The sequence below is a fragment of the Prinia subflava genome, chromosome 1 (assembly GCF_021018805.1).
Source record: "Prinia subflava isolate CZ2003 ecotype Zambia chromosome 1, Cam_Psub_1.2, whole genome shotgun sequence".
Lineage (NCBI taxonomy): Eukaryota > Metazoa > Chordata > Aves > Passeriformes > Cisticolidae > Prinia > Prinia subflava.
The window spans coordinates 87,946,543-87,972,686 of NC_086247.1; the positions used below are offsets into that span (position 1 = coordinate 87,946,543).

Genomic DNA, 26,144 nt, shown 5'->3' on the forward strand with positions numbered 1-26,144 from the left:
ACATTGTGAGAAAGACATAACATTCAGTACAGCTGCAAGAAAGAATAGCTGAACCAAGGGTTTCACCACTGCTAATTCCATAAAACAGTCTGGCATATTTTCAGTCATTAGCCTTCAACAGACACCTAAACCAAAAACTGGGATAGATGTAGATACCAAGGTGAAAATCTTATGAACATAAAGTACACTGAAGGGTTACAAAGTTGTTCAAAAACTTAGCTGAAGACAGTGATTCACATCCTCATAAGAATTAAACATGACTACTACAAATTCCTCACTGGTTGGATTTCCTCTTAAATCAAAGGGCAGACAGACTGCATTTTATTCAGAATTTTGTAACCAGACTCCCAAACCTGGCAGTTTGGTTTGAATGTTCAGATCCAAGGCCAGGCAAATGGCCGATCCTCTCTGTTCTCTCCCATTCATCATCCCCATCTCCACCCTGCCCAAATCTCACTTTGCCACAGAAGGACATCCTGCATTCTACCTAAAGAAGGACAAACTAGAAAGCAAGAAATATTGGTTCCACTAGGTGATTGAGGAGGAGCATTTTGACTGTCATCCACAGTTTTATCATCACCCCTGAAATTAGAAACAAGAGTCACAGTTAACAAGGCCCACATCTGCCCAAACTTTCCTGCTCTTTTCAGCTTCACCATCACAGCTTCTTGTTCCCACCCTTTGTGAAGCATCTCAATTTGTACTGGAAACCTGTGAAAGCAGAGACCCTGCTAACTTCTCTGGCTGTTTTGTCACACATCACTGTATATTTAATAATAATTATGCCTCTGCAGAGGTATTTTATTCTGATAAAATCAGAACTATCCCACAAGGATCTTCAGCTACTTATTCATTTTGCTACAGGCTACAACAGAAAGAGTTAGAGAATTTACTGAAATAACAAAGTCATTTTACATACATATGGTCTATGCTTCTGTGCCACAGCAGTGACAGATAAAAAGCAGCAATCTATCATATTTTTCTCTCCACACTGTACTCAATAGGATCCAAAGTGTGGCACCCATTTTGCTACTAATGCACATGTATAACTCCCACTTATTTACTGTAGTGCCCTGAAGATGTGACAGTTAGCTATGTAATGCACTTATTATTTTTATTCATTCTATTCATTAGAGATGACCATGTATGGCACGCTTATAGCTTTGCTTTTTTCCACTAGTCATCAGTAATGTCATCTTTTCTAGCTCATGAAAACAAAATGTTTATTAAATGAAAAACAACAACCACATCTCTCTCAACTCCACGTTTCACAGCCAGTTTCCCAAGTCTTCTACTCTCCTATGAGTCTAAACAAACCAAAGGGCAATTCAGCTAAGTCAGAAAGTGCTTTTGTGCTGAGCAGGAATCCTGAATCGTGTGAATGCCTGTGAGGGAGAAAAGCTGGCAGTGCTGCCTTGAAGATATTTTGACTGCACTTGTAACAAAGGCTCCAACAACTTTATGAGTCCACATTGCTCAGTAACTGCAGACTCAACATTCCCCATATTTAAGTGAAATTAGCAATTTATTGTTTAAGAGCTGCATGGTAGTCATACCCAGTTTTCCCCCGACTATTACCAAATTTGAACCATGTTCTCTCCCTTTTATCAAATAAGAATTCTCTAAGATGGAAGAAGAGAGCAGAAAGAAATTTTGGTGAGGAATTATAGACACACAATCCTGGAAAGGTGTAGGTCAAACTGTGAACTGCTCCAGCACTGGGGAACATTTTCCCTGCTCTTACAGCTCCATTACTCATAATCGAATGCCAACCACAAAATTCCCTTGACAAGATCTCTAGGAAAACTTTGGGTCTGTACTGAAATTGCGCCATGAACAAGCTTACTACTCCTTTCTGCTCAAGAACATAAGGGCCAGTAGAAAAGAAAAAAAAAAGAACACCAACCAACCAGACAAACGCCTCCCAAGTAATTGTGACTGATCAGTCACTGTCAACTCTCAACTCACACTCTCAGCTAATTCTTTATATCACTCATTTCTCTCCTCTGTTGCTAGAGGCCAGCTCTAAGCTGGTGGAGCTCTGGAGCTCTGGAACCTGCAGGAGAAAGGGCATTGGCTGCCAACTCTTTCCAACATCCTGAACATATAAATAAAATTATCAAGTATAATTGCACTAAAGTTCATAGGTAACTGCATGTTTCCCATCACCATAGCAATATCAAATCCTGGCAAAATTAAGAGTGTACATACATATTGGAGAGTCTGCAAAAGACTACCAGCGAAAGGAGTTCTTAGAAAAGACTCATGTTTCATGTATTTTCAATCTTTAAAAGTTTGTTTCCTCTTTTTTCCCAGCAGTTTAGATTAATTTTGAAACAACATTTTTTGTTGATTTCAAATTTTTTTCCAAACACTTTGTTTCTCATTCAGTTTTCACAGGGAAAATTTTACCACAATGCACCAGAACAGGAAAATAATTCTTTCATTGTACAAGAGAGAAAATAAATAAAATTTCTGAATGTGTGCAGTTCATTGGACTTTTCCCAAATATGAACTAAATTATACAATAAAAGAATAAAATTTCTGACAGCTTCAGAAAAATTAGAGTGCATAGGAAAGATGTCATTGTCATATTTAATGATTTGTCCGTAGAATAATTTTCCAAAAAGTAAACTTTTCCTGTAGAAAAAGCAGAAAAATCCCCCATGAGACTAAATCTAAAGCAAAAACTCCACAGAAATATAAACTGGTCTACTGTAAAAATTCAATCCTCAAAGATTTGTGAATATGCACAAAAGTAAACACCATCTAATATCTAAATACGTTTAAAAAACCAAACCAAACCGAAAACCATGACTTGTGTCCTGCTGAGACTTGACTTCAAAAAAAGTCCCACAAAGACTTTGGAATCAGGGAATTGTGCTCTTGCAACTAAAGCTTAAGCATTTTAAAGAATAATGTGTGAAAGATTTGAAAGCATTCTAAGAAAACAGTGGAACTTCTGATTTCTCCTAAGAGTTCAAGCTTGGCCTGCCTTTAATTATGTTCCAAAATGGAATTAGAAACAACAAAACAGAGTTTAGGTGGACTATCAGAAGTTACCGAGATATTTTTAAAATGTTAGCACTTTTTAAAAGCAAGCAATAAAGGGCTATTTTGCTTTTCACAAAGGAAGCTGAATGTCCGCTCTTAATGGCAGTATTTTATATATAGCACATGAAACAGATCCTACTAGGGCAGCTATAAAAAACTGGTAAAATTTGACCTTTGATTTTAGGTAAATGTTACATATTTGAATAAAAGGTTGCATTTATAGGCAGCCACAGATTTCTCTCTCTCTTTTTTTAAATTTTTTATTTTAATGAAATCTTTAGAAAAGCTCAAGGGACAATCCAGGGCAATTTTTAACAGGCAATGCTAATTTTTAACAAATTCAAAACACTCAGGCAAGGATTTTCCTCTAACGTAGGATTCATCACCCTCCTAACTTGGTATAAATTCAATCTGTTCTGTTTGTATGACATAAACAACAAGCAGTTTCACAGGAATGAGGCAAACCATATGTGAAGGTGTTTTAGAAAGCACAACAGGGAATACACCGAGCAAAGAAGCATCTGCATTTATTTCAATGTCAAATCACATGTGTATTATAAAGGGAAAGTTTATTGTCTTTATATAAAAAACAAGTTTACTGTATCGTGCTCTTTACAGTTAACTCTTCCTGCCCCTCAGTATCCTCCTCAGTCTGGAGGATAGTAATAATAAAATAAATAAATAATAAATATAATAAAAATCATGACGTCTACAGGTGCAGAGGTAGGGTTGTAAAGGGGTCTTCAACCTTATTCACCCTACCCAGGCTGCCACATGCTGCTAAGAGCCTATTTTGTCCTCACCATCTCCTTGATGGTGCCGCTCTTGAACAAGGGCTGCCTCTGCTCCTGACGGGGGCAAGTGAGAACCAAAGCCCGGCCCAATGCCCTGGATTCCAGAAATGCAAAAGTTTGACCCTAGGTAGGATTTACCAGCCTGTCTGCTGCATCAGGATGCTGTCTGCTCCTGCACTGGTGCTGCACTGACCAGCCTGCAACCGAGCCACTGTAGGCAATACATGGCACTGCTGCGTGGGGCACTGGGTGCTCCCCCACAAAAGGCAGCGCCTTACAATTAGTTGTTTTTATAGAAGCTGGCCAGAGTCAGCTTAACACATTTGGAGTTGAGGAGAAAATATTTCAAAGCAGCATTTAGCCTTGGTAGGAGCTACAGGCACGTTGTTAAAAAGCTAATTGCATGGAGACAAAGGATGATCGTTACTTTTATATTAGTGTGCAGTATTAACCCTTGAGAGTTGTGTTTGATGATAGTTGTTGGCAATTGAAACTGCTGGTTTTTTATATTTAAACTCAAGCCTGAAGATTCCTAAAGTCACAGGAAGTGAATATGTCATTATCTTTTTTTATACTAAGACAAAGGAAGGTTTTTGAAATCCAGGGTCTTTTTAACTTCTCTTCTAGAACTATACATAAAAAACAATGTTAAAGCGCTGAAGTGTTAAAATTATTTCTCACATCTGTTTTTTTATACATGTTCAGGAAATCTGGCTTTATAATGACAAAGAGTCATGAAGAACATTTTTTTCCTCAAATTTTCCTTTTTTCAGGGAACATAAGAAGAGAGCTAGAGAGCTTCTGACAGCAGGTTTAGGGCTGCAAGGTCAAAATTCCTCCAAACTTTTCTCTTTTTCTCTCAAGGTTACAGACCTCACTGGTATTATTCAGACAATAGTCACGAATAATATTGACGCTGTGCTGCAGATTACACAGGTTTTTAGCTCCAGGAACAGAAACCTCAGTGAAAGCAGGTTCAGTGATGCTGTGGTGCAAGGCAAGGCCCTGGGGTGGGCTCTCCAGGAAGGTCAGCAAAGCACCTGGTGAGTATCTGGCACCTAGCAGGCTGTGACGGCAGCTGACCACCTCAGCAGCACGGATGGCCCCGCCACGTGCGACCACATTTTCCTGTTGTCTTAACCTCCTCTTTTGGACTCATCCCCCCCACCCTCAGCTCACTGGACCCAAGCTCAAGCCCGCTGCTCTGAGCAAGGCTGCACGTGGGCACTGTGGGAAAGGCGCTCGTGAAAGCTGCGAGAGCGAAGCTGAAGCCCGTGGGCTTCTGCAGCCAAAATGATCTTTTTATTACATGTGTGTATAATGCCCGCTGTAAGGAGGTTTGACTATGGCCTACGGATGTGAGACACCACTGTCAAATTAATATGAATGGAGAAGGACAAGCAAGCTATAGCAATGGAAGCAATGGGAAAAAATAATCACAATTATCAGAAAAATATTTGTGATCACAAAGGAATTTCTTGTTCGTACTCACCAATCTTCCCTTTGGCAAACCTTAAAAGAGAAGAGAATATGAGAGAAAGAAAAGAAGAGAGAAAAAATTGTGGGGAGAGGCAGGGAGGGGTGGGGGAGAGAGAGACTGAGACAGTGGATACTTTTAACTTGTCACAGTACAACACTAGCTTTTAATTAATACAGGGTATGCACAACTTTGAAGACTGTTGGTCGTGCAGTACTTTATGATAAATACGTTTTATGGGATTTTGTTTTTAAAGAGGATTTTGTAAAATAACCTAGCCCAATAAATGATTTACCAGCTGCAATAAAAGATCAAGGAAATTGCTCAGATTGCATCTTGGAGCATCTAAAACTCTGATGTTTACGGAGATCTAAGCTGCCCCCAGATCTACAGTGCTATTAAAAATTTTTGTAGTAGCTAATTATCTTGCATTGCATTTTTTAAAAGGTAGCAATTGTAGTAGAGAGGAAGGTCTGGAAACAGACAAAGAGGAGTTGATGCCCTTTGATGGAGAAAGTAGGAGAGAAGGAAAGGAGAACACAGAGAAACGTGAGTAACAATTGAAACATCATGCTAGTACAGTAACAAATGGAATTAACAACTCACAAGGTATCAGATTTCCAAGTAAATAACCTGAATTAACTCTATATTTAAAAATAGATTATTAATACATTATTAGATTGTATTATTATACATGCTTTACATGGCATGCTATGTGTAATACCTATATTACCTGACCAAGAGTGGAGTAATTTCATTTTCCCATTTTTTTTCTTTCTGATAAATATGATGACCACAAGTGAAGCAGAAAGCAAAGAGATTCCCTCTAAATTCTGGGTTTCTTTCTAAACTCACAGGACTTGAATGTAACAAATAAGTAGATAAAACAAGAACTGAGCCTTTTTTTCCAACAGGATGACAGATACAGTAAATGTAATGGCACATCAAAATAACAAAATACCGGCCTCAGCTAGGCCACACAGCACCCTGACACATGCCTTGTTGCTTTTGCTTTGTACCAGGAAGATCTGGTTCATGCCCTGTAACTTCCTGTGCCCAGATATAACTCTGTCTGCCCAGGGAACCCTGGCAAAGTCAGTGTCCCTGCAGGCATGGGGCTCAGGGACAGCTGGGCTCCCTAAGAAAGGACAGTAATTTTTTCTTATTCCACAATTCAGAAGGGAAGGTGCCTGCCAACAGAGACAAGTGCCCGTCCCCCCTGCTCCTCCAGACACCATGTGCAATTGCAAAGGCCACGGAGTTCAAAGCCTGGGGCCAGGCTGATACGGGTGGAGTTGGGCCCCTTTCCCAACATTTTTAAGCTGAACAACTTTGAAAAGAATAAAGGATCAATGCTGCTGACTTTAAAGGCAGACAGAACCACAGAATTGTTTGGGTTAGGAGGGACTCTGAAAGCCATGTAGCTCCATGTATCTCTCCAAGTGTAGGGACACCTTCCACCAGACCAGGTGGTCCAGGGCTCCGCCCAACCTAGCCTTGAACGACTCCTGGGATGGGGCACATAAAAGTAAATATTGATTCTATCACTGTAATTTTGCAAGACACGGAGGATAGAAAGTGAAGTTCACCACCACAGAAACCAAGCACCTTGAGATAGATGATTGATGATAATTTGGTTAATTTCATTTGAAAATTGAGGTAGGTCAAATGGAACAGTGGGAGCTGGCAAGGATATTTGGATGAGCACTGCTACTCTAAAATCTATTCTTATTTTATGGCCAGGATGGGGGAGTCCTTAATTGTCCAAAATAACCATAATTAATCCAGCAGAATTATGAAAGCCTAATTATATGAGTGTGTGTTATTCTTCCTGATTTCTGCCTTCTCCCATACTCATGGTTAATCACTTCTAGGGTAGAGTTCAGATTACCACAGTGAAAATGCCCTTTGTGTCTGTAAGGTCTTTACCAAACTTCCTGCCAATTTTAAAGGCACCAAGGCAAATGAGAGCAGGGCAGAGGCAGCACTAGAGATGCTGAAGGATGCTTGGCTTGCCTGTGATATAATCCTGTCTTGTGTTTTGGCAGGGAAGAAATTTCAAACTAAATTCTCACAGACATACACCCTATTCTGATGTTTGTTTTCTGGATGCTTTATTTGAAACTCTAGGGGCTGATTAGGAGATGACCATGGGTGCCAGAAATGTATATTACACCTGGGCTTTGAATATTCAAAGCACAGTAGGAAGCTATATGAAAGATTATCTGATCGTTTCACTTAGTAAAGGATTGGGTCTTCATTGTTTTTTACTAATTACAAATAACTGTCCAACTTTTGCAATTACCTAGAAGATGAATTTCCAGGAAATATAATTATAAGAAAATGAAAACATTTCATTTGATGTAGCCTTTTAAATTTTACTTTATCTATTCATTTTAAGTCATTCCCCATTTGTGTATTTTATAACAGGGAATTGTAATAATATTTAAAATTACATCCAAAAAAGGTAGTGTATTGCTTCTAAAATGCTGAAAATATTATGCTGGAAATCTTTTTGCCTTTATTCCCCTGACACAGCTTCTCAAAACAATGCAGCAATGTCAAAATTGCATTCTTGGACAAAAAGTGCTTCCAATTCAACTTCAATCTGAAGTAATACTAAGAAGTCCAAGAAAATCCCATGGGTTTTGTTTTCTGTTTTTAGGGGTTTTTTAGTCCAAAGCTTTCATCTAAAGGTAGACACCTCTGTAACACATATATAACAAGGCAAACTTTTGGGTTATGAAACTGTTTGATGCTGAGATCACTTACCACACAGAAAAGGTATATTTCTCCAACTCTTCCAAATAAAAATTGCTCTCTGCAGATGTTTTCCCTTCTTCTTGGCTTACATTGTTCTCGGGACCTGACTTTTCTTCACATTGGTCAGGTGGGTTATTCCAGCTGACCTTTAAATGAAAATAAGAAACAGGCTAGAATACTAAGGTAATTAGCTGGACACAGCTGGCAAAGTAAGAGGTGCCACTTTCTCTGTTTTGAAATCTAGCTCTGTTTTCACTCTATAACAAACGTGGGAAACAGCAAAGGTAAAGCTGCTTTGAATATACATTCAAGACACTTTAAATAGACTTGCCTATTGCAATTGGAAGAGACCTACAAAAAGCATCTGTGGTCCAGTTCAAGGCTGACAAAAAGTTAAAGCACACTGTTAAGAACACTGTCCAAATGCCTCTTAAAACACTGACAGGCTGGGGGTATCAACCACCTCTCTAGGAAGCCTTTTCCAGGGTTTTGGCTGCCCTCTCAGTAAAGAATTGCTTCCTGCTGTCCAGTCTGAACCTCCCCTGGTGCATCTTTGAAACATTCACACATGTCCCATCACTGGATACCAGCAAGAAGATCTCAGCACCTCCCTTTCCACTTGCTTTCCCCAGGAAGCTGTATGGAACAACGAGGTTCCCTGAACCTGCTTTTCTCCAAGCTAGACAAATCCTCAGCCACTCCTGACAGGACATGCCTTCCAGCCCCCTATTTTCCCCTCCTCTGGACACATCCAAGGACCTTTTCAGTGTTCTAAAATCATGGAGCCTGGAGCTGCACACAGAATATTTTTATGTGAATTGATTATGCTCCTATAAGGCTGTGACAAATCCTCTCAAGGAGATGCAAGCTCATGGGTGACACCAGCAGTCAGCCAGTCTTCCTCCACTTGCTTGCTTTTTCCAGTGTTGCATACCACACTCTGTCAGTGCAAAAATCTGGACGTGTCCATAGTAAGCCATACAGAGGGAACTGATCTGGGAATGAAATTAATTCTGTTGGGCTTCTTTTTCTTTCCTTTTCTTCTGTTAACTGGGTTAGCTCTCAGCTGGACCCATTCTGATCCAGGCCACCCTGCCCCAGTTGCCAGCACAAAGGAGAGGGACAGTACCAGAACTTTCAGTGCTGCTGCTGCCAGTTTATGCTCATTTAAACTACTCTTTGAGCTACAAAGTAGAGGATCCTGGTCTGTGCACATCCCTGGAATAACACCTTTGCATGCACAGGGTCTGACTGAGCACTGGCATTGCCTCTCTGAAATGACCAGCAGATTCCCTGGATGTTTGGCATTATTCCCTCTGGACAGACAGCCAAGACACATGATGGGGTCATAATTTACCAGACAAACACCTGCAGGTGACTTCCATGATGATACCTATTAATACCTTCCCAGGCACAATATCAAACTCTGCAAAGGGTTTGCTAACATTTAGCGAACAAGTCCAGAGAGGACAAGAGGATGGGTGCATCACTGCAGTCATGTCACTTTACACTTTGCTAATTATGAAAATGACAAAGTTGTTTGGTTTTCTTTTTTTTGTTGTTTTTTTTTTTACTCTGCAATTTTGGATTACATAGATCTCATGCACATTTTGAATTTCAGCTACATGACTGCCCAACTTTATTCCCAAGAAGTCAATGTTTCAGAACGGGTAGTGTGTGCAAGGTACCTTGCTTGTACTAACATTGTCTCCATTAAACTATTCATGCGCAAAGCAGATGTAAAGACATTTAAGACATAAATCCCAAAGGTGTTAAGAGTTGAGTTAATGTCTCTGAGACCGTGTTAGGTCTTGTCTGAGGTACAGAAAGCAGAAACTCAGTCATCTGCATGAGGCTGGCATTATAACCACAGAATATGTTTTACTTCTCCCAAAACCACTGACCACAAGCATTCTCTCTTTTATTGCTACCATTCAATATCTCAAAGGTGGTTTGCACACTCACTGCAACAAAAGCTGAATTGCTGCTAATACTCATCACTCAGAATACACTTAGTGAGAGAACAATGGCAACTCTTTAGCATAGAATTTGAATTTGGTGAAAATGAATTTGGTGGCAGGGAGAGCAAACCGGAGAAACCTATATTCCCCAAAACGCTGAGATCAGACTCAAAGACCTTTCTCATTTCTTTTGCAAAAAAATAAAATAAAATAAAATAAAATAAAATAAAATAAAATAAAATAAAATAAAATAAAATAAAATAAAATAAAATAAAATAAAATAAAATAAAATAAAATAAAATAAAATAAAATAAAATAAAATAAAATAAAATCTGTTTACAAAAAGAAAAGGGACTTCTGAGGAGAATAAACCACTACATGAACTTGTGTCTTCTTCCTTAAGTCTACTCTTTACATTAGTTTGTCATTTTTTTCCTGTATGCAATTGTTAGGTAAAATTACTTTAGAAGATGCTATTCAGAGATACAATTAGGCCCAAATTATATAAATCAGGCCAGATGCCTAAATCTTGAACATGCTAAAACAAGGCACTCTCTGAACATTAGAATTCACTCATCTCATTAAAAATGAGGGGCTCTCACAACCTCTGAAAGGACCTCTCACATGCTCACATTTCTTTTGTGCAGAAGGATTCTCATAAGAGGCTCAGTTCGGAAATCTTCTCAAACATGTCAATAACTGTAAGCCTGTGAGTCACTTCAGCGAGACCAAAGGGGCTAGACAGTGCTAAGTGGGTTTACGCACCTCACTGAAACCAGGTCACTTTCATGTGGCTTTGAGAGCCACCCACAACTGAGGTTCCTATAAGACCACGGCACTTTGTTCAAAGGCATTGTGTTATTATGGGATTGTAGGAAATGAATTGCACTGTGCCACTCCCATGGGTTGGGCCGGGCTGCTTTGCCCATTACACCCACTCCATCAGCCCTTAAATCATCCCTCCTCTAGATGTAAGGCTAAACGCACGTGCATGCACACCTCAGTCTGCAGCTAAATTTATACAAAAACTCTGTTTTTTTCATGTTATCCTTATCTTCCTGAAGAAATTAATCACTTGGAAACTTAGACATTGAAAAGCAAGGGAATATCCTGTTGGCCAATCTGGTTGTGCTCACAAATGTAGATCATCATTCTACAAAAGTTAAAAGTGGCAATTATAATCCCCAGCCATTGAATATTTATGCTACACTACACAAGTTTTTGGGTACTCTGAGTACTGTGGTGATTTTTTCCTATGGTCAATTAAAAACAGTAAAAATGGTTCAGAGTATATCTAGAACAGGGTGAGAAAATTTACCAGAATGATTAATTTGAATGTTCATGTTTGCAGCTCATTCACTGCAGCCATACTGATTTAAGGATAGAAGTGGGGCAACATTTACTGAGAAAAAAATTGCAACTATCATTGGAAAAATGTCTAATTTAATAATATAGTGCAAGGAGAAGCAATTTTCAGGAATATAAACTCTTCTTTGTGTCTTAGTTCTCAGGATTTACATTAAATCTGAAAGTTTCAGTATCATCTCACCCTGAAAGTGTTATCATGTTGCAGATAAAATTCCACGGTAACTAGCTCTGAGGACACAATATTTGTACACAAATTTATGATGTCCTTGGCCAGGATACTACAAATACATATACCAAAATTTTCTGATGGTCTTCTGCAGAAGTACACGAGAGCTTAAAGCTTATGGATGCATACGACACCTATCTCATGTTCACACATCACTGAAATAATATCATCCTGCAGCTTGATCAAGCTTCTGTTCTTTGATGGCTCGGTGGTCTTTCCTCCTTTGAAGTTTCATTGCTGGAGAGATTAGCTGTACAGGAGACAGCAATACACCTGGACATCTGAAGCCTTATTTTGGCTATTAAAAAATTCACAGGGATAGATTAAAGAAACACAACAACCAGAGCAAGCAAGACCACAAATCATTCTCAAATGGCACATGTAGAAGCTCCTGTGGCTTCTCTGTGAGCTTTAAGGGAGATGGTGATGTTGATATCAAGACCAGTACCTTGTGATGTCCTCCTTGGACTTCCTTCAGCCAAAACGAGCCACAGTGCTTGTCTGCATTGCCATGGCAATCTTGGTAATCATCTGTAAGGAAAAAAAAAAAAAGAAAAAAACCAAATTGTTTTTATATTTGTGCACAAGGTAAACCTCTGGAAAGGACACAGTTGTGTTTTGGTCCCTCTCCCAGCAAGATGCTGACTGGCTTCAGGCTGATCATTTTTCCCCCTCCATCTGAGTTATAAATAGGTGGTTATTTCTCTCCTACGTTCTCTAAGTGTTAGCATGATAAATGCAGAGAAGACTTCAGATGCTGTGGTGTTGGAAATAACAACTGCACAGATGAAGAAAGAGGGGGGGGGAGGGAAGTAGAAATAAAGAAATAATAGACACAAGAAGAATGGCACGGGAGGGTATTTTAAATATACCCCAGGAAGTGTTCTTCAGAAGACAGAAGGATGTTCATTTTCTTATATGGGCATAGTTGTGGATCAGAATGAGGCACAGGGACATGAAGTACATGAAGTACTCGAATAACCTTTTCTTAGAAAACACAAGTCACATGTCCCTCAAGCTTCTTAAATGCAGTGACCTGTGGAAGGAACAAAAATGTTCCCACATCATGGTAAGCAGTGGTGTGGCAAAAATAAAGATCTGTATTATACTTTATAATGTATGGCACATGGAGAATAAGCCAAAAACACACTTAAAATTATTTCAATTTTTTTCTTTATTTTGAGTTCCACGCAGTAAAAGACACTCAGGTGTATTTAAAATCACAGTACAGGGAGGATCTTCTCTTAGGTGTTACAGCAGTTGATACACAATATATGAACATACAATGTCACAGTTTCAAGCCTGTGTTTGCGTACACTCCTGTGGATATACCTCTTACTTTCTACATAAATATACAGACATGTACAGGTCTATATATGTCGAGCTTTCATAGTGAAGGAGGAATTTACAGATATTCACATCTTCTGGGGTGAAAGAAGAGGTCCACTCAAGTCAGTAAAACAGCACAAAATACAGCTGCTGGGTATGTCATGTGTGCAGTATAACCTGTTCAAACTGTCTCTACGTATTTTGTATATGGGACACATGTATGGACCCATAAACCTACATTAAAATATAAATATACCTTTGTAAAGATGGTTCCTGTGGTTTTCTTTGTTTAATTTTTTTTCCAGTACGCAAACATGGCTTTTCAAACAGCCTTGCTGAAATGATGAATGCTTTAAAAATGTTTTTGGAGTCAAATGAATAAAGCTGTAATTATCTTGGGAAAAAAAAAAAAAAAAAAAAAAAAAAAAGGAAAACAATAATATTTTACATTTAAGAAATGGGAGGGAGAAGGGACTCAAGTCTGTTATTTAATCATGACATGCTCTTTTTATATTTTATTTGTAAGGCTCTGAATGTTCTTTTCTTTCTATACCAGTGAGCTCATTACTTTAATTCCTCATAGATTTCTCTGAACAATTTTTGCTAAGTAAAAACACAATGTAATTCTTCAATGGCTGTAACAGTAAGAAGCTGCTCAAATTAAAGATCAATAAAAAGTAGAGAAAAAAATCTGTATGAAAATAAATAAATAAAAGAGGAGATGGGAAATGCCTGCAATTAGACAGGATGAAAAATCTAAAAAGAAATTAAATTTAGTTGTAATACATTTCCCATTCTTTTCTTCATGAAAATTACCACTGAAGTGGGGTTTTTTTCTGTAATTTAAATGTTAAGCTGCCAGATGTGTGTCTCATGCTTGAAGAGTTGAAGCTTTGCATTATTTAGCATATTAAGATTCACAGAATTTAAAAAAGGGCTCCTTTATTGCCTGGAGGTTCTAATTAAGTAAACCTTAGCCTGGTACATTTAAAACTTGCAATACAAGAGATTTCACTTCCTTTTTTTTCTCAGTAGCCAAATCTCATCAATATAATAAATATGGAAAATAGTTAAGATGATACAATTTTTCTTTGGCTTGAGGAATTAAACCTATCTATTATTTTAAGAAGTTTTTAATAGAGGCCAGCAATCAGAAAGACATTTAAAGACTCCAGTCTACTTTTTAATCATTGGAGTTGCTCCTTCTTAGTGGTGGGGGGGAGGGAATGTGTCTTATAAAACTGAGCTGTGTAGAAATTGTTTCTTCCACATGCAAAAAACAAAGCATTTCTGAGAGAGAAACAAGAACCACACAGTTCTTTATTATTAAATTGCATTTTACTTTTTTATAACTTTTTATAATTGACCACAGAAAACTAATAAAGCATTAATTAGCTGCACTATCAGCAATTTGTTCATTGAAGAAGTTGGGACTCCTGCATCAGAAACTGTAATGGCATAGAAATTCCTTTGACATAGAGTACTCATAAATCATACCTTAAATACAGTTATTTTTGCCATTTTAGAAAATGTCAAAGGTGTCAACTTTGTCCAGATATAACACTAAGCAGTGACTATTTTAGTAAATTGACTCAAAATACATTTTGTTCCCTGACAGGGGAACATAATATCATTCATGATAAAAATGAACAATTTGAGGAGGAGAAACCAGCACCAAGAAAGGATGATCAAAGACAGGTATCATAGCTGTGACAAAGGCACAGAGGCAGATGTAGGCTCTCTGTTAATAGATTTATTTGGAAGTCAAGAAACATATGCATAAAAGCAGGAAAATATGATTACACCAGAGCATGGAAAAGACAATAAGATTCTTAATCCAAAGTTATAAATTTGTGATCAGCTATTAATAACAAGTCCACCAGAATAGTTTAAATGTCTACATTTGTATAAGACAAATAGGAAAAATAGGGTGGCATTTTTTCCCACCATTGTGGAAGGGGCTTGACAATACTAATGTCTGCATTTGGAAAATCATGGTGAAATGAAGGTTATTTGCAGACCTTGACAATGCTGAGAGCAGTCATTTCTGGGTCACACTAAGTCCCAGCCAAATGGTTTAGATACCACACGGATCATGCCTGATAAGGGATACAAAAAAAAAAAAAAAAACGGTTACCTGTAAAAAATCCCTGAGCTCTGCTGGGACCTAAGTTTTTAAAACACCATGGAAAAAGGTTGGAAACAAATACATTATTGCTACTCTGTTATCTTTCTCCACATCAGCCTTCTCAAGGCAATAGCAGAGCATAATGGCAGGACCTTTAAAATCACCCTTTAGAGGGTGTGTTACTGCTTCCTAACCCTTGCAGAATAGAACTTAATCATTTTTTACCCTCTGCATTCAGTCTGGAAGTTATCATCTTTGGTAATGTCTTCTGTAACACGTACTGTGGTACAACAGGAGTACAGGTACAACCTGTAGAATAACACCAACAGTTGGGGGGACACCACTGAACAGTGGGGACCCCACTGTGTGTAGAAGAGTTTGTGTCAGACAAGTCTGGTCCTGGTAACTGATGGGCCACTAATACCTGATACTCACATCTAAAGCACATCCCCTTGCTCAGCTTCACCCTAAATGCCTGTAGGGCTGACAGTGTGAATCATTTATTATGGGGGGCATGGGGAGTCTAAAAGATTTTTTTTAAAATATGGTCAAAAAGAAATAGCACAGCTAGGAAATTACACAAGTTTGATGGGAACTGCTTCTGATTTATATGGGGCCAAAGAAGAGAAGGAAAGTGCAGTCCCTTCTTTAAGTCAGTGGGAAAGGGTTTCAGAGTGGTGCAATACAAGAGTGGAGCAGAAGACAAAGAAATCACCACAACAGGGACAGAAAATAAGATGAAGATCCTATCTAGACTCTCTTCCTAGTAATGTACTAGTCTATGGGAAATCAAATAACACAGCAAGAGATGGAAAACTGAAGAGTTTGGGTTGTGTGGATTTCAGAAACATAAGCAGGATCTGAATTTGATCCCAATTGGAAAAATCAGTGTAGTACTTTATGCAGTCCTGCTCAGAGAAGGAAAAGACCCGCAGAGAAAGAAGTTTCAGCCATATGAGGCTCTGTCTCTGGGCCCATACCTGTATTAAAAAATGAGGCATAAGCAATCTTCATTTTAACATATCATTTTGTTTCCTTTAAAGTGTCACCAATGAGGAATTACCAATGAGAACAACTTTTTTTGGTTTCTTTTTTTTTTAGGCAATTATTTTTGCATCTGCATACAAAATTTATGTGGAAACAAATAGCACCTCAGTAGGGAAAGAACCTCATTGCAGGAGAAATATTACAATGAAGAGTCACTGATTTTCATAAAATTGTTTCTGAAATGCTTCTGAGCATAAATATAATCCTCTCAGCAAAAGTATTTCTCACTTTTATAAGCACATTTTAACAAATTTAAAGTCTCCTCTCCAAAGGCAATGATAAAATTCAAATTAAGCTGGTTTGTGTTTGGTATTTTGATAAAGAAGGAACATCTTAATAAATTCTAGATACAGTTCTGAGTGTTATCTGCTGCTACTGAAATAAGGCCCTTGGTTAGCCTGATGCCATCTTTGCTCAAAACTTATTCTGAAGCTTTGCTCTGACAGAAAAGTCTTTTGATGTCACGAAAGGATGCAATCACTTCCCAATGTTTCTCCACAAAGGGTGTCGGATTTGAAATCTTAAATATGAACAATATTGAACATCTTGTTTTCCATACTCAGTTTGTTTCAAAAGACAGACATCAAGCAAAAGATTCCTTCTGGGGTAGAAGATCTGAAAGTAGGAGCTAAAAGTTTATCCTGGGTATAAAGTCCTAGAAAGGTGATAGAACAGAGAGCTGAAGGAACCACAGAGGTTCTATCAAACCAAAAGTGAGAAGAATGCCAGTTGTTTGTAACAGTTTAACTAACAATATTTATCAGAAATATTTCATGTGTATTCAGGGGTTTTTCCTGTGGTACATGCATAACTGAAGGCTTTGAAAAAAGAAATTAGGCTTCTTATGAGAGAAAGGCTGGGAATAAGGTGCCTGCTGGGATGAGTATTGGTGAAGAGAAAAAAATGTAGACACTGTTGAAGTTTCAAATTAAATCAGGTACAGTCTAAATTTGAGTGTACATGTTATCCTGCAAGAAGTATCTGGGGATTTCAAAATGAAGCTTTTTTTCTCTCCATCATTCTGAGTGCAGATAATGAGTTAAGTGGTGACATTACTGACAGTGTTCCATCACAGAAAATCTATGCTTTAGTGATGTGACTTTTGAAACAAGTTTTTCATTAAAATATTGTGCAATAGATGCAGTACCAGAAACTGAGCTCATCAAGAAAAATTTCTGTTGTCTCGTGAATAAGCAAATACAAAAATTTCTGTTGTCTTGTGAATAAAGATAAGCAAAAACTTTTTTCACCTAATTCATAGTCCATGGATATTTTGGAGGCCTGCTTATAGTTCGGGTAAATTCTTTTTTTTTTTTTTTGGTTTGGTGTTTGGGTGTGGGTTTGTTTGTTTGTTTTTTAGTCCTCAGTCAATTAGAATATTATCTCTTGAATATACCTAGTCAGATCTGATGATGATTCAAAATAATGCCCTTTGAACCTTCCTTTGATAAAGGTTGTGGTAACTCAGTACCTTTCCAAATCAGGCCACTTCAATAACTGCATAATTTCAGGGTATTTGTAAGATGCTGTATTGAACTGAAAATGTGGGTTCTAAAATGCTGTGTTTACCACTGGGTCTCTGCCAAACTCCACACAAATAATTCGAATAAAAATTCAACATGCTAGGTTTAGATCTAGATAAAAATTAGTGATGGGAAGAGGGGAGAAGGAATACCTGTCTACCTGCACAACTAATAATTGGATTTTGAGACACACTCTAAAGGTGGAAACATCCAAATACTGGCAAGGAAAATAAATCAAAATAAAAAATTTAAAAAGACAAAAACACATGTCAAACCACTAAAAATTATTTTAAAACCCTTTTGTTCATGTAGGTTACTTATGTTTTTAATATTTTTAGTATTTTAATCTGCTTTGCACAAGTAATGGTGGGCATATGAACAAAATAAAGCAGATTCTACTAATGTAGATGTTGAACAAATTTTCTGAGCTAGGGCTCTGTTTATATTCTCAGAACAATCAACATTTAGAAAAGACATGTTAGCTGTAGATTTTATCAGGACACATAATGAGAACCCCTGAAAGAGTGAAAATTTTTACCTTTTTTCTGTAATATGCTTAACATTTTGTCACAAATACCCTTTTAACAAAAAATGATACCAGCTCTGTATTCTATTACTCATGCATCCATGATAGTCAATTTCAATATTCAGCATTTATGAATCCTGACTTGGCTATGCCATACTCGTTCCTACCTCTATTTGTAACATGAGGTATTCAGCACATGCACCTATAATAGGAGATGAATAGCTCTAGCCTTCCTGGACAGTCAACACAGAAGGATGGCTCCAAAGAAAATAGTTTTGAATGACATTAAAAGGTGTAATTAATTTATTCCCACTTGCACTTTCACCTCTATGCACTGGCCTGGGCTATGAAGTGGGAGTAGATATCCATATCCTTCAAATCCCTGCCCCACGGTAAGCCCACCTCTATCAGTCATGTCGGTCTTTGAGTTTAGGAGAGGATCTAGGGGATACATTAGTCAATTCTCAGATAAATACTTTTACCTGGGACTTAAAAACAAAACAAAAAACACACTAACAAAAAGATCCCCAAAACAACCACTAAACAAATAAACAAAATCAAGAAAAAATAAAACCATAGTAACTTGCCAGGATTTGCCTTTGGAAGAAATCCCATGCCCCAGAAGCAAATGTTACCTGATGTAAATACAGACAGACACTTTTATGTAATTTAGCTCAGCACAATTAACAAAGGATATTGCTATTAACGTGCTGCAGGAAGAAAACATACTTCCCAAGCACCTAACAGCAACATGTTGCTGGATCCATGGATATAAATGACCAAATAAAATGAAAGGATGTAAAAATGTCACAGAAACACCAGCCGTAATCTAATGTTGTCAGTGCACTGCACACACACCTTGTAATTACTAACACATTTGGCCTACAAATACATTTTAGACAGGAGAGTCCACTGCTTCTGCACCTTTTTGCCTAAGCTGCTTTTGATCCCTAACAATCGATTTAAACCCTTCCATCACTTTCTTTGCCCAGTGAAATAATGATATGATATCACAGGGTGAGGGGGAAGGCAAATGGGGGATTTACACACATGCCAAGCAGATCTACTTGCAAACCTTCAGTAAATTAAGTAACGCAATAAAAGTCCTAACCTGCTGGAAGCATTTTAAGCTCTTCTCTTTTCCTCACAGCTTCTTCTGACACACACGGCTCTCCTCCTCTCACAGCATTAAACTGCTTTTCCACTTCCTTTACAACAGTGGGAATACTTCCCTTATGGGTGTCAGGATCTTTCGGGGAGGTCAGAGGTTGCCCTGCAGAGGAAATGACAAGCTGTGAAATGTAAAAGAACAATTCCTTCCACATGTTTCCTTGCTCCAGGAGCAGTAAGGGGTTGTTGGCTAGCATCACGATGGGATGGGCCAGGCCTTTGCCTTAGCAGTTCTGTCAAAACTAATTTACAATTAAAGACCTGCGCAACTGTTTAAAGCTTTACAACCCTGGTGACTTTCAAGGACTGCTGAAGCCAAGTGGTACAAACCATCCTTAACAGCCAGGCAGACAGACAAAAGGAAGACAGACCAAAAAATACTCTAAATTGCACAGTAACCACAAAAATTTTACACCTGATGATCTCTCTGTATAATATTTATTTCTGTTTTAAGCTCACAGTCTGAGAACTAAAGACATTTCAGTGGTTCTAACTTTCCTTCTGGCTGATACATAGGGCACAGGACCCACATGCACTGCTGTTAAACAGCAAACCTTTTAAGGGGAAGTAAAAAAGTGCAAGGGAAAAAGAATCAGATATTTCTTCATTGTAAGAAAAATGAATGTCTTTAAAAGCATTCTCAAACAGCTGCTTTTTTTTTTTTTTTTTTTTTTTTTTTTTTTTTTTTTTTGCTTTTTGCTTTTTGCTTTTTGCTTTTTGCTTTTTTCTCCTATTGTAGAGCAGGAGGTTGTAAGGACTAGACTTTCTGGAAAGATTTTAGACTCAGAAAATCTGCATGTAGGTGTTTAGTCCAAAAACAGCTGAGGTAGTGGAAGTCTTTCTAAGTGACAAATCTACCCAGCAAAGCAATAGCAACAAATATATCTGCTTGCCCAGACACTGGAAGCAGTGTATTCATGCTAACGTGACACTGTACCAGCTCTATTACAGCTCTATTACAGTACATCCTGATACTGGGACCAAACTAGCCTGGCTACCTTTGAACACTTTCCCTCAAAATCTTGTCTGATAACACCTCTCCCCCAGCACAGTAAGGCTAAGTTAAATTCCTTTCTTGATTTCACACTCCCGGGTTTGGGATAATTACTGCTTAAAAAATAGCACAATTGGTCATGATTCTTTAGGGTCACCAAAAATACACAAAACCTAGCATTAAAAAATGAAAAATTACTGCTTCAGTATCCTAATCCTCAGTGACTGTTCCACCTCCTACCTTATAAGCACCTGTTTTAGGTCTTGAGTGCACATCAGTATAAGCTGGTACAGTGCTGACCATAATTTCAAGACTTCAAAATGGCCAACCTTTAAGTGGTATGAATAAGTCAACTAGAATGAGAAATGCTTTCCTTTGGTTCTAAAAACTACAGTGGATAAAATCATCCCTAGCTTTCCACTTGCCTGTTTTATCTGATCACAAGTTCAGATGGGCACAAACGGGTGTTGGTATGTCAAGTCAGATCAGCACAGCTGCAAAAGCAAGTATTTGGGTGAAGGTTTCCAACAAATGTGGAGCAACACTTCCCAAATGAGCCTGTGTCTGACCTAAAAGTGTTTGAGCTGTAGAACTAATATATGAGTGTTGTCCATCCACTTTTCTGAGGATGAAAGGGCTGCCAATTCCAAAAAATACTGTTACACTGACATTTTCCACATGTGAATCCCCTCTTCCTGTGGATGCTAAACTCAAAAGGGGTCTTGCTGGATTTCACAGTGAGAATGTTTTCCTGATGGATTTGTGTGTTTAGTGTTTACATGGAGACTCACAGTTTTGACATTTCCATGCACTTTAGAAGCCCTTGTTTCTTAGTTCCAAGCCTACCAAGGCAGCACTCCTGGTAGTTGCATCAAATTTTCTTACCTAAGCTCCTTCTACTAGAGCTGTTACCATCTTTCACACAACAGTAGATAATGAATACTCAGAAATTGTCATTTATTCTCTCACAGGGACTGTAAGGGGTAATAGATCAACAGCAGAATATTTTCCTAAGAAAAGCAAAGGATGGCGGTGGCGAAAGCAGAAGCTGTCTTCTGCCATGAACCTCCTAGAGAATGCAACTTCAAAAGAATGGAGAGAAGATATGGTTTGGACTAAGAGATACACCAGATCTGATAATGTGCATCTGTGATCTGCACAGGAGGTAGAATGGGAGGTGTTATGTTGCATTTCCTTGCACCGTGCTCTAGACCGAAGAGCCTGTGCAGCAGGGAAGAGCTTTACCTAACCCTACATGGAGCTGTGGCTTAAAAGAATAATGTAGCCCAAAGTTAATGGAAATAATATGAAGGTTCTTTTTTAAACTTCTAAAACCAAGACAAACTTGAAGTGAAGGCTAAAACACCATCTCCTAACCTGCTTTATTTTGCTTATATGTTGCAGTACCACATATGGTATTGATATATAAGATCACTCACTATTTAGACTACTGCAGTAGAGTGAGTTACAGAGCACCCGTCTTCATTTAGACTGTTCTTGCTTTCTCTGGTTTGTGTCTTAACCTTAATGTCACTTTAACAGAGTTTTACCCTCCCCACCCCAGTTTATGGTGGTTTAGCAGATATAATACTGTATTTATAGGGCATATCAATGTGCAACAGCTTGCCACAGATCATAAACACATTTTTCTGTTGGAAATGTTGAAGTTGTGATTTTCACCATGTGATCTCCAGTTCTCTAAGGTTTGTTCCTTTAATTGTAAATAGCCAGAAAGTCATCAAGCTAGCATTTAATAAACTTTTAATTTGAAATGGATTACCACATGTTGTGTTTGTTTACCCATTATTAAATCTCTTAGCAACATATCACCAGCAGAAACAGCATACTGTAGCACTGCATAGAAACATTAAAAAACAAACCCATGGGGGATATTGGTAGCTAATAATATCTTTAAAGAATGCTGCAAGAAAAATAAATAAATATAAGCAATATCAAAAATTACTCCTAAAGATTTTGTTTGTGCAAATCTGTTTGGCAGGAAAATTACAGATCTTCCATGATCTTCTTATTGGCAAATTTCAGAGGTCTACATGTAAAATAGGACATGCATTAATGCTTTTTCTGTTCTTAAAAACATGTCTTTCTTGACTTTTCAAACTGAGCATCACGAGTTTTTCTAACTGTTTCCAGAAAGCATGACCTATTTATCTGCACCCTCTATGTGCATTTCCAAATGCACGTGAAGATTGATGTTAGGACCAAACAAGTTTGATCCATTAAGAGCTTGTCCATAATTCTTCACTGCTGATAAGATTTGCTTGCAATTCTACCTTTTGGATCTGCTATCAGTGGTTTGTTGCCTCTAAAAGCAACTTAGCAGATATGTAGAAGATATATGACAACAAAAAAGACCTTAATCCTCAGTATAGTGTATGTTTACACCTCCACGCTTCTCTTATCAGGGTGGTTATATAAAAGCGTTTTGATCACAGTGCAGTTGTTGCTTAGCCTAAAAGCATCTCAGGGCAAACCTCATTTTCTGTATCTCTTAAATCACCACTAACTGTCTGAAAAATACTTCTCCTGGACCCTTTTCAAGTTATGCTTCCAACCTGAGCTGCCCATTTACCATACTAAATGATTATTGCTTATGTGTTCTCTTTCTTTCCTTTCCATAGCCTCTCCTTTCTCCTCCTGTGCCATCTACAGTTCATAACTACTGCTGTTCTCAAATGCCTGAGGAACCTCTGTCCTGAAGAACTAATTCTCTGTTTCAGATCTGCACATAATATTCACACATGAACTACAAACTGTCGGTCGGCTGAACGCTTCAGTTCATTAAACAAGAGAGAATAAAGAAGTATCTGTATAGCAAAAAATGAATTTTTTTGTCCATGGCAGTCTGATACCACATGCTGGAAAAAGGAAAGAATGACAACAGCCTCCTGCCATTATTCTCATTAGTGGATTTCTACCAATAAAGGAGCAATTTGTGAGTCCATTGCAATATGGCCAGTTGTGCCCTCAGTGTAGCTACATCAGAAGGGTCACAGAGGCCAGGGAGGATGAGTCTAAAAGGAACATTCAGTGACTTTTTAAGAAAGCATCTGGGGAGGCCTGCTGTACACAAGAAAATGATAGTTGTCCTTCCTGCGGGTTATCACTTGACTGAATCTTAACAGAATTTCAGAGGAGTAGCATAAGGCATGCTTCTGATGCCAGAACTATTCCCCTGCCAAATCTGAAGTCCTTGTTGTAGCCTGGGAATGTGCTAAAGTCCTTCCAGAAGTACACAAAAAAAATCTTTTTCTTTTCTCTTACTGTAAGCTTGATGCCATAACAGCTGAGCTGTTATTGCTGTAACATTCCAAGCATTATACAGCCTTAAGCATAGGCCAGCATGGCCATTCCATCCTCAGCAATGAGGCTGGTTTGAACTGTTAACAACTGAAAACAAAGTTAAACCACCTTAATAAAAAGAGTCACTGTATTCCTGCCATAACACACGTTGGACCCATATCTGAATGAAGAAAATCTAGCTTAACAAGAATAGCAATGATTAGCCAACACTGAAATGAAACTATGGGTTGATCCAGTGAAAACCTGAATGTAGACATCAAAGTCTGAATCCATTACCTTGTGGTCCAGGCTGCACAAGCTTTTCTGAGACACCATTCTTTTCAGCAGTGCTTGAATACATGAGAAGTTCAGGTGGTAGATGAACATGCATACCACACTTATTTTGCTTATCTGAATCCTGAGGTAGTTTAACTACCTGGGGGAAAAAAAAAAGAGGTACTTCGGAATTCCACGAAGCCAGAACATGCTTGTTGTACACTGTTTGTGAAGCCGAAGATGTTGCTGTAAGAATTTTAGGAAGTTCTTGCTTCTCTGTACTCTGTTTACCACAGTTTTCCCCCATATAATTTTTCCATGTTTACTGATTAAAGCAGACATCTCAGTAAATGGGAGATGAGCCACAATACAATTGCAGAATCAAAAAGGAAAATATAGAGAAAACTAAACAATTTTTTAAAATACAAACCTGAAAGTAGAGATTGCATAACCAGTGATCCAAATCCTGACAAATAAAATTTTCAATTTTTTTGAATCGGTCAATTCTGGAGTCATAATGGCCTCTGAGGAAGGGACATTTAAATTTTCCCTCCAAAGCATTAAAGTTGTTATCACATAAGGGAAAAGCTCCCCATCCCACTTCTCGATCAATCCAGGTATAGGTGCCACGAAGAAGATAGAGTTCAAAGAGGAGTACCATGCCTGGTTTCACAGCTTGTCTATGTGGTAGAACCTAGCAAAGGAGGAAAAAAGATTTATTTGTTACAAAAACATCACAAGGGAACTAACTTTTTTTTTACCATATAAAGCTCTACAAACTTCATACCTTTGGTCCAATTTTGCACGCTAAAACAATTAACAACTCTTCCCAAAAATCATATATTTGAACAATTTTCCACTCCAACAAAAAAATATTATGCTTTTTCTTGTGTGGTTTTTTTATGATATTTTTTTCCCCTTGGTTTTCAGAAAACATTCATTTTGTGTTTTTATTTACCAGTGGTAGAAAAGGTTGCCACTAGAAATCTTTAAGACAGAGTAACAAGCCAACTTGGAAATCTGAGGCGTCCCTCTGAGGGCTTGCTGAGATTCACCACTGGATTCATCCTGCAGCAGCTTTGGAAAGTTCATCCAAACACCCAATAAGAACACTTGCAGACTTGCTCCTCACTGAGTCACAAACTCTTCTCCACCCAGTTGTGGGAATGGTGTTGGTACTTAATAGCCTTCTTCCTTTAAATTAAAGCTCTTAGTGAAAAGTGTGTGAACATCAGTGTAGGGTTTAAAAGGATTTTGAGGTAAAAAGTTCTCAGAGAGAACTGGCAAACACAGTTCACACTTTTCATAAGATAGGTATATATGTTCTTCTACAGGAGGTGTGGAAGAGGGTTACCAATGCCTTGGGGCCTGGAGCAATTGTGTTCCCATGGCAAAGACTTGAAATCTAGTGGTGAAGAAACACCTTGAAGTAATGAACTTATGTAAATCCCTCTGTAAGGTTTTGGTGGGTACAGATGAAAGAAGGGTAAACACAAAGAAAAAGAAATCTGTTCCTATGCCACATTTTTAACTGTTTTCTTTAATTAAGGTGGGCATTGACCCAGGTCCTGTTGAATAATTCTAATACATTCAAAAGGACAAATAAAACAAAACCCACACAAAAGCTAGAACATGGAAGATGACTACCATCATACTCAGGCTAACAGCCACAAAGGGTAGTCACCCTGGGGACAAGGGGAGCAAATACATCAGCTACACCTCTCACACAGTGAAACATCTATTTCACCACTGCTCCTACATACTCTCCTGAGAGAACTGAAATAAACAATCTTGGATGCATCTTTAATAGGGACAATTTTCTGTTATTTCCATGTTTTTCACATATTATTGTTCCCATTTCAGTCCTCACAGTTCATAGCAGCAAATGCCTTGGTACACCTACCTGCTCAACATTATCTTGCCTTGCAGCCAAGGCAGAGAAAGACAAGACTTTTCTCCTTCTCACTGTGAACAGACACATGCTTGCAGAAGGCCACAAAGCTCAAGAACATCCTCTCACCCTGAGTATCCTGTAAGATACACCCTCAGTACTTCTTGGAAGTCAGGAATAAGACCCCTAAATAGAAGAAATCAATTCAAACCCCTATGAACAGCCTAAAATGCCAATGTCTTCTTACATCAGCAGGGATTTCCTCAATCAGATGGCAATGAGCAGCCAGTAATCATCCACAAATCTTTAGCACTTCA

General features: G+C 38.2%; 1 protein-coding gene across 1 annotated transcript in view; it reads right to left on the bottom strand.

Annotated features, from left to right (window-relative positions):
• Nucleotides 1-20,751, bottom strand: part of LOC134552961 (uncharacterized) — a 98,409-nt gene extending 77,658 nt beyond the window's left edge. The window contains exons 1-3 of the mRNA XM_063402195.1: nt 19,308-20,751; nt 12,092-12,174; nt 8,098-8,234 (exon numbers count right to left, since the gene is read on the bottom strand). Of these exons, the coding sequence (XP_063258265.1) occupies nt 8,098-8,234; nt 12,092-12,174; nt 19,308-19,563 (476 nt within the window). The 5' untranslated portion in view covers nt 19,564-20,751. The remainder of the gene's footprint in view (nt 1-8,097; nt 8,235-12,091; nt 12,175-19,307) is intronic.
• Nucleotides 20,752-26,144: the final 5,393 nt, after the last annotated feature.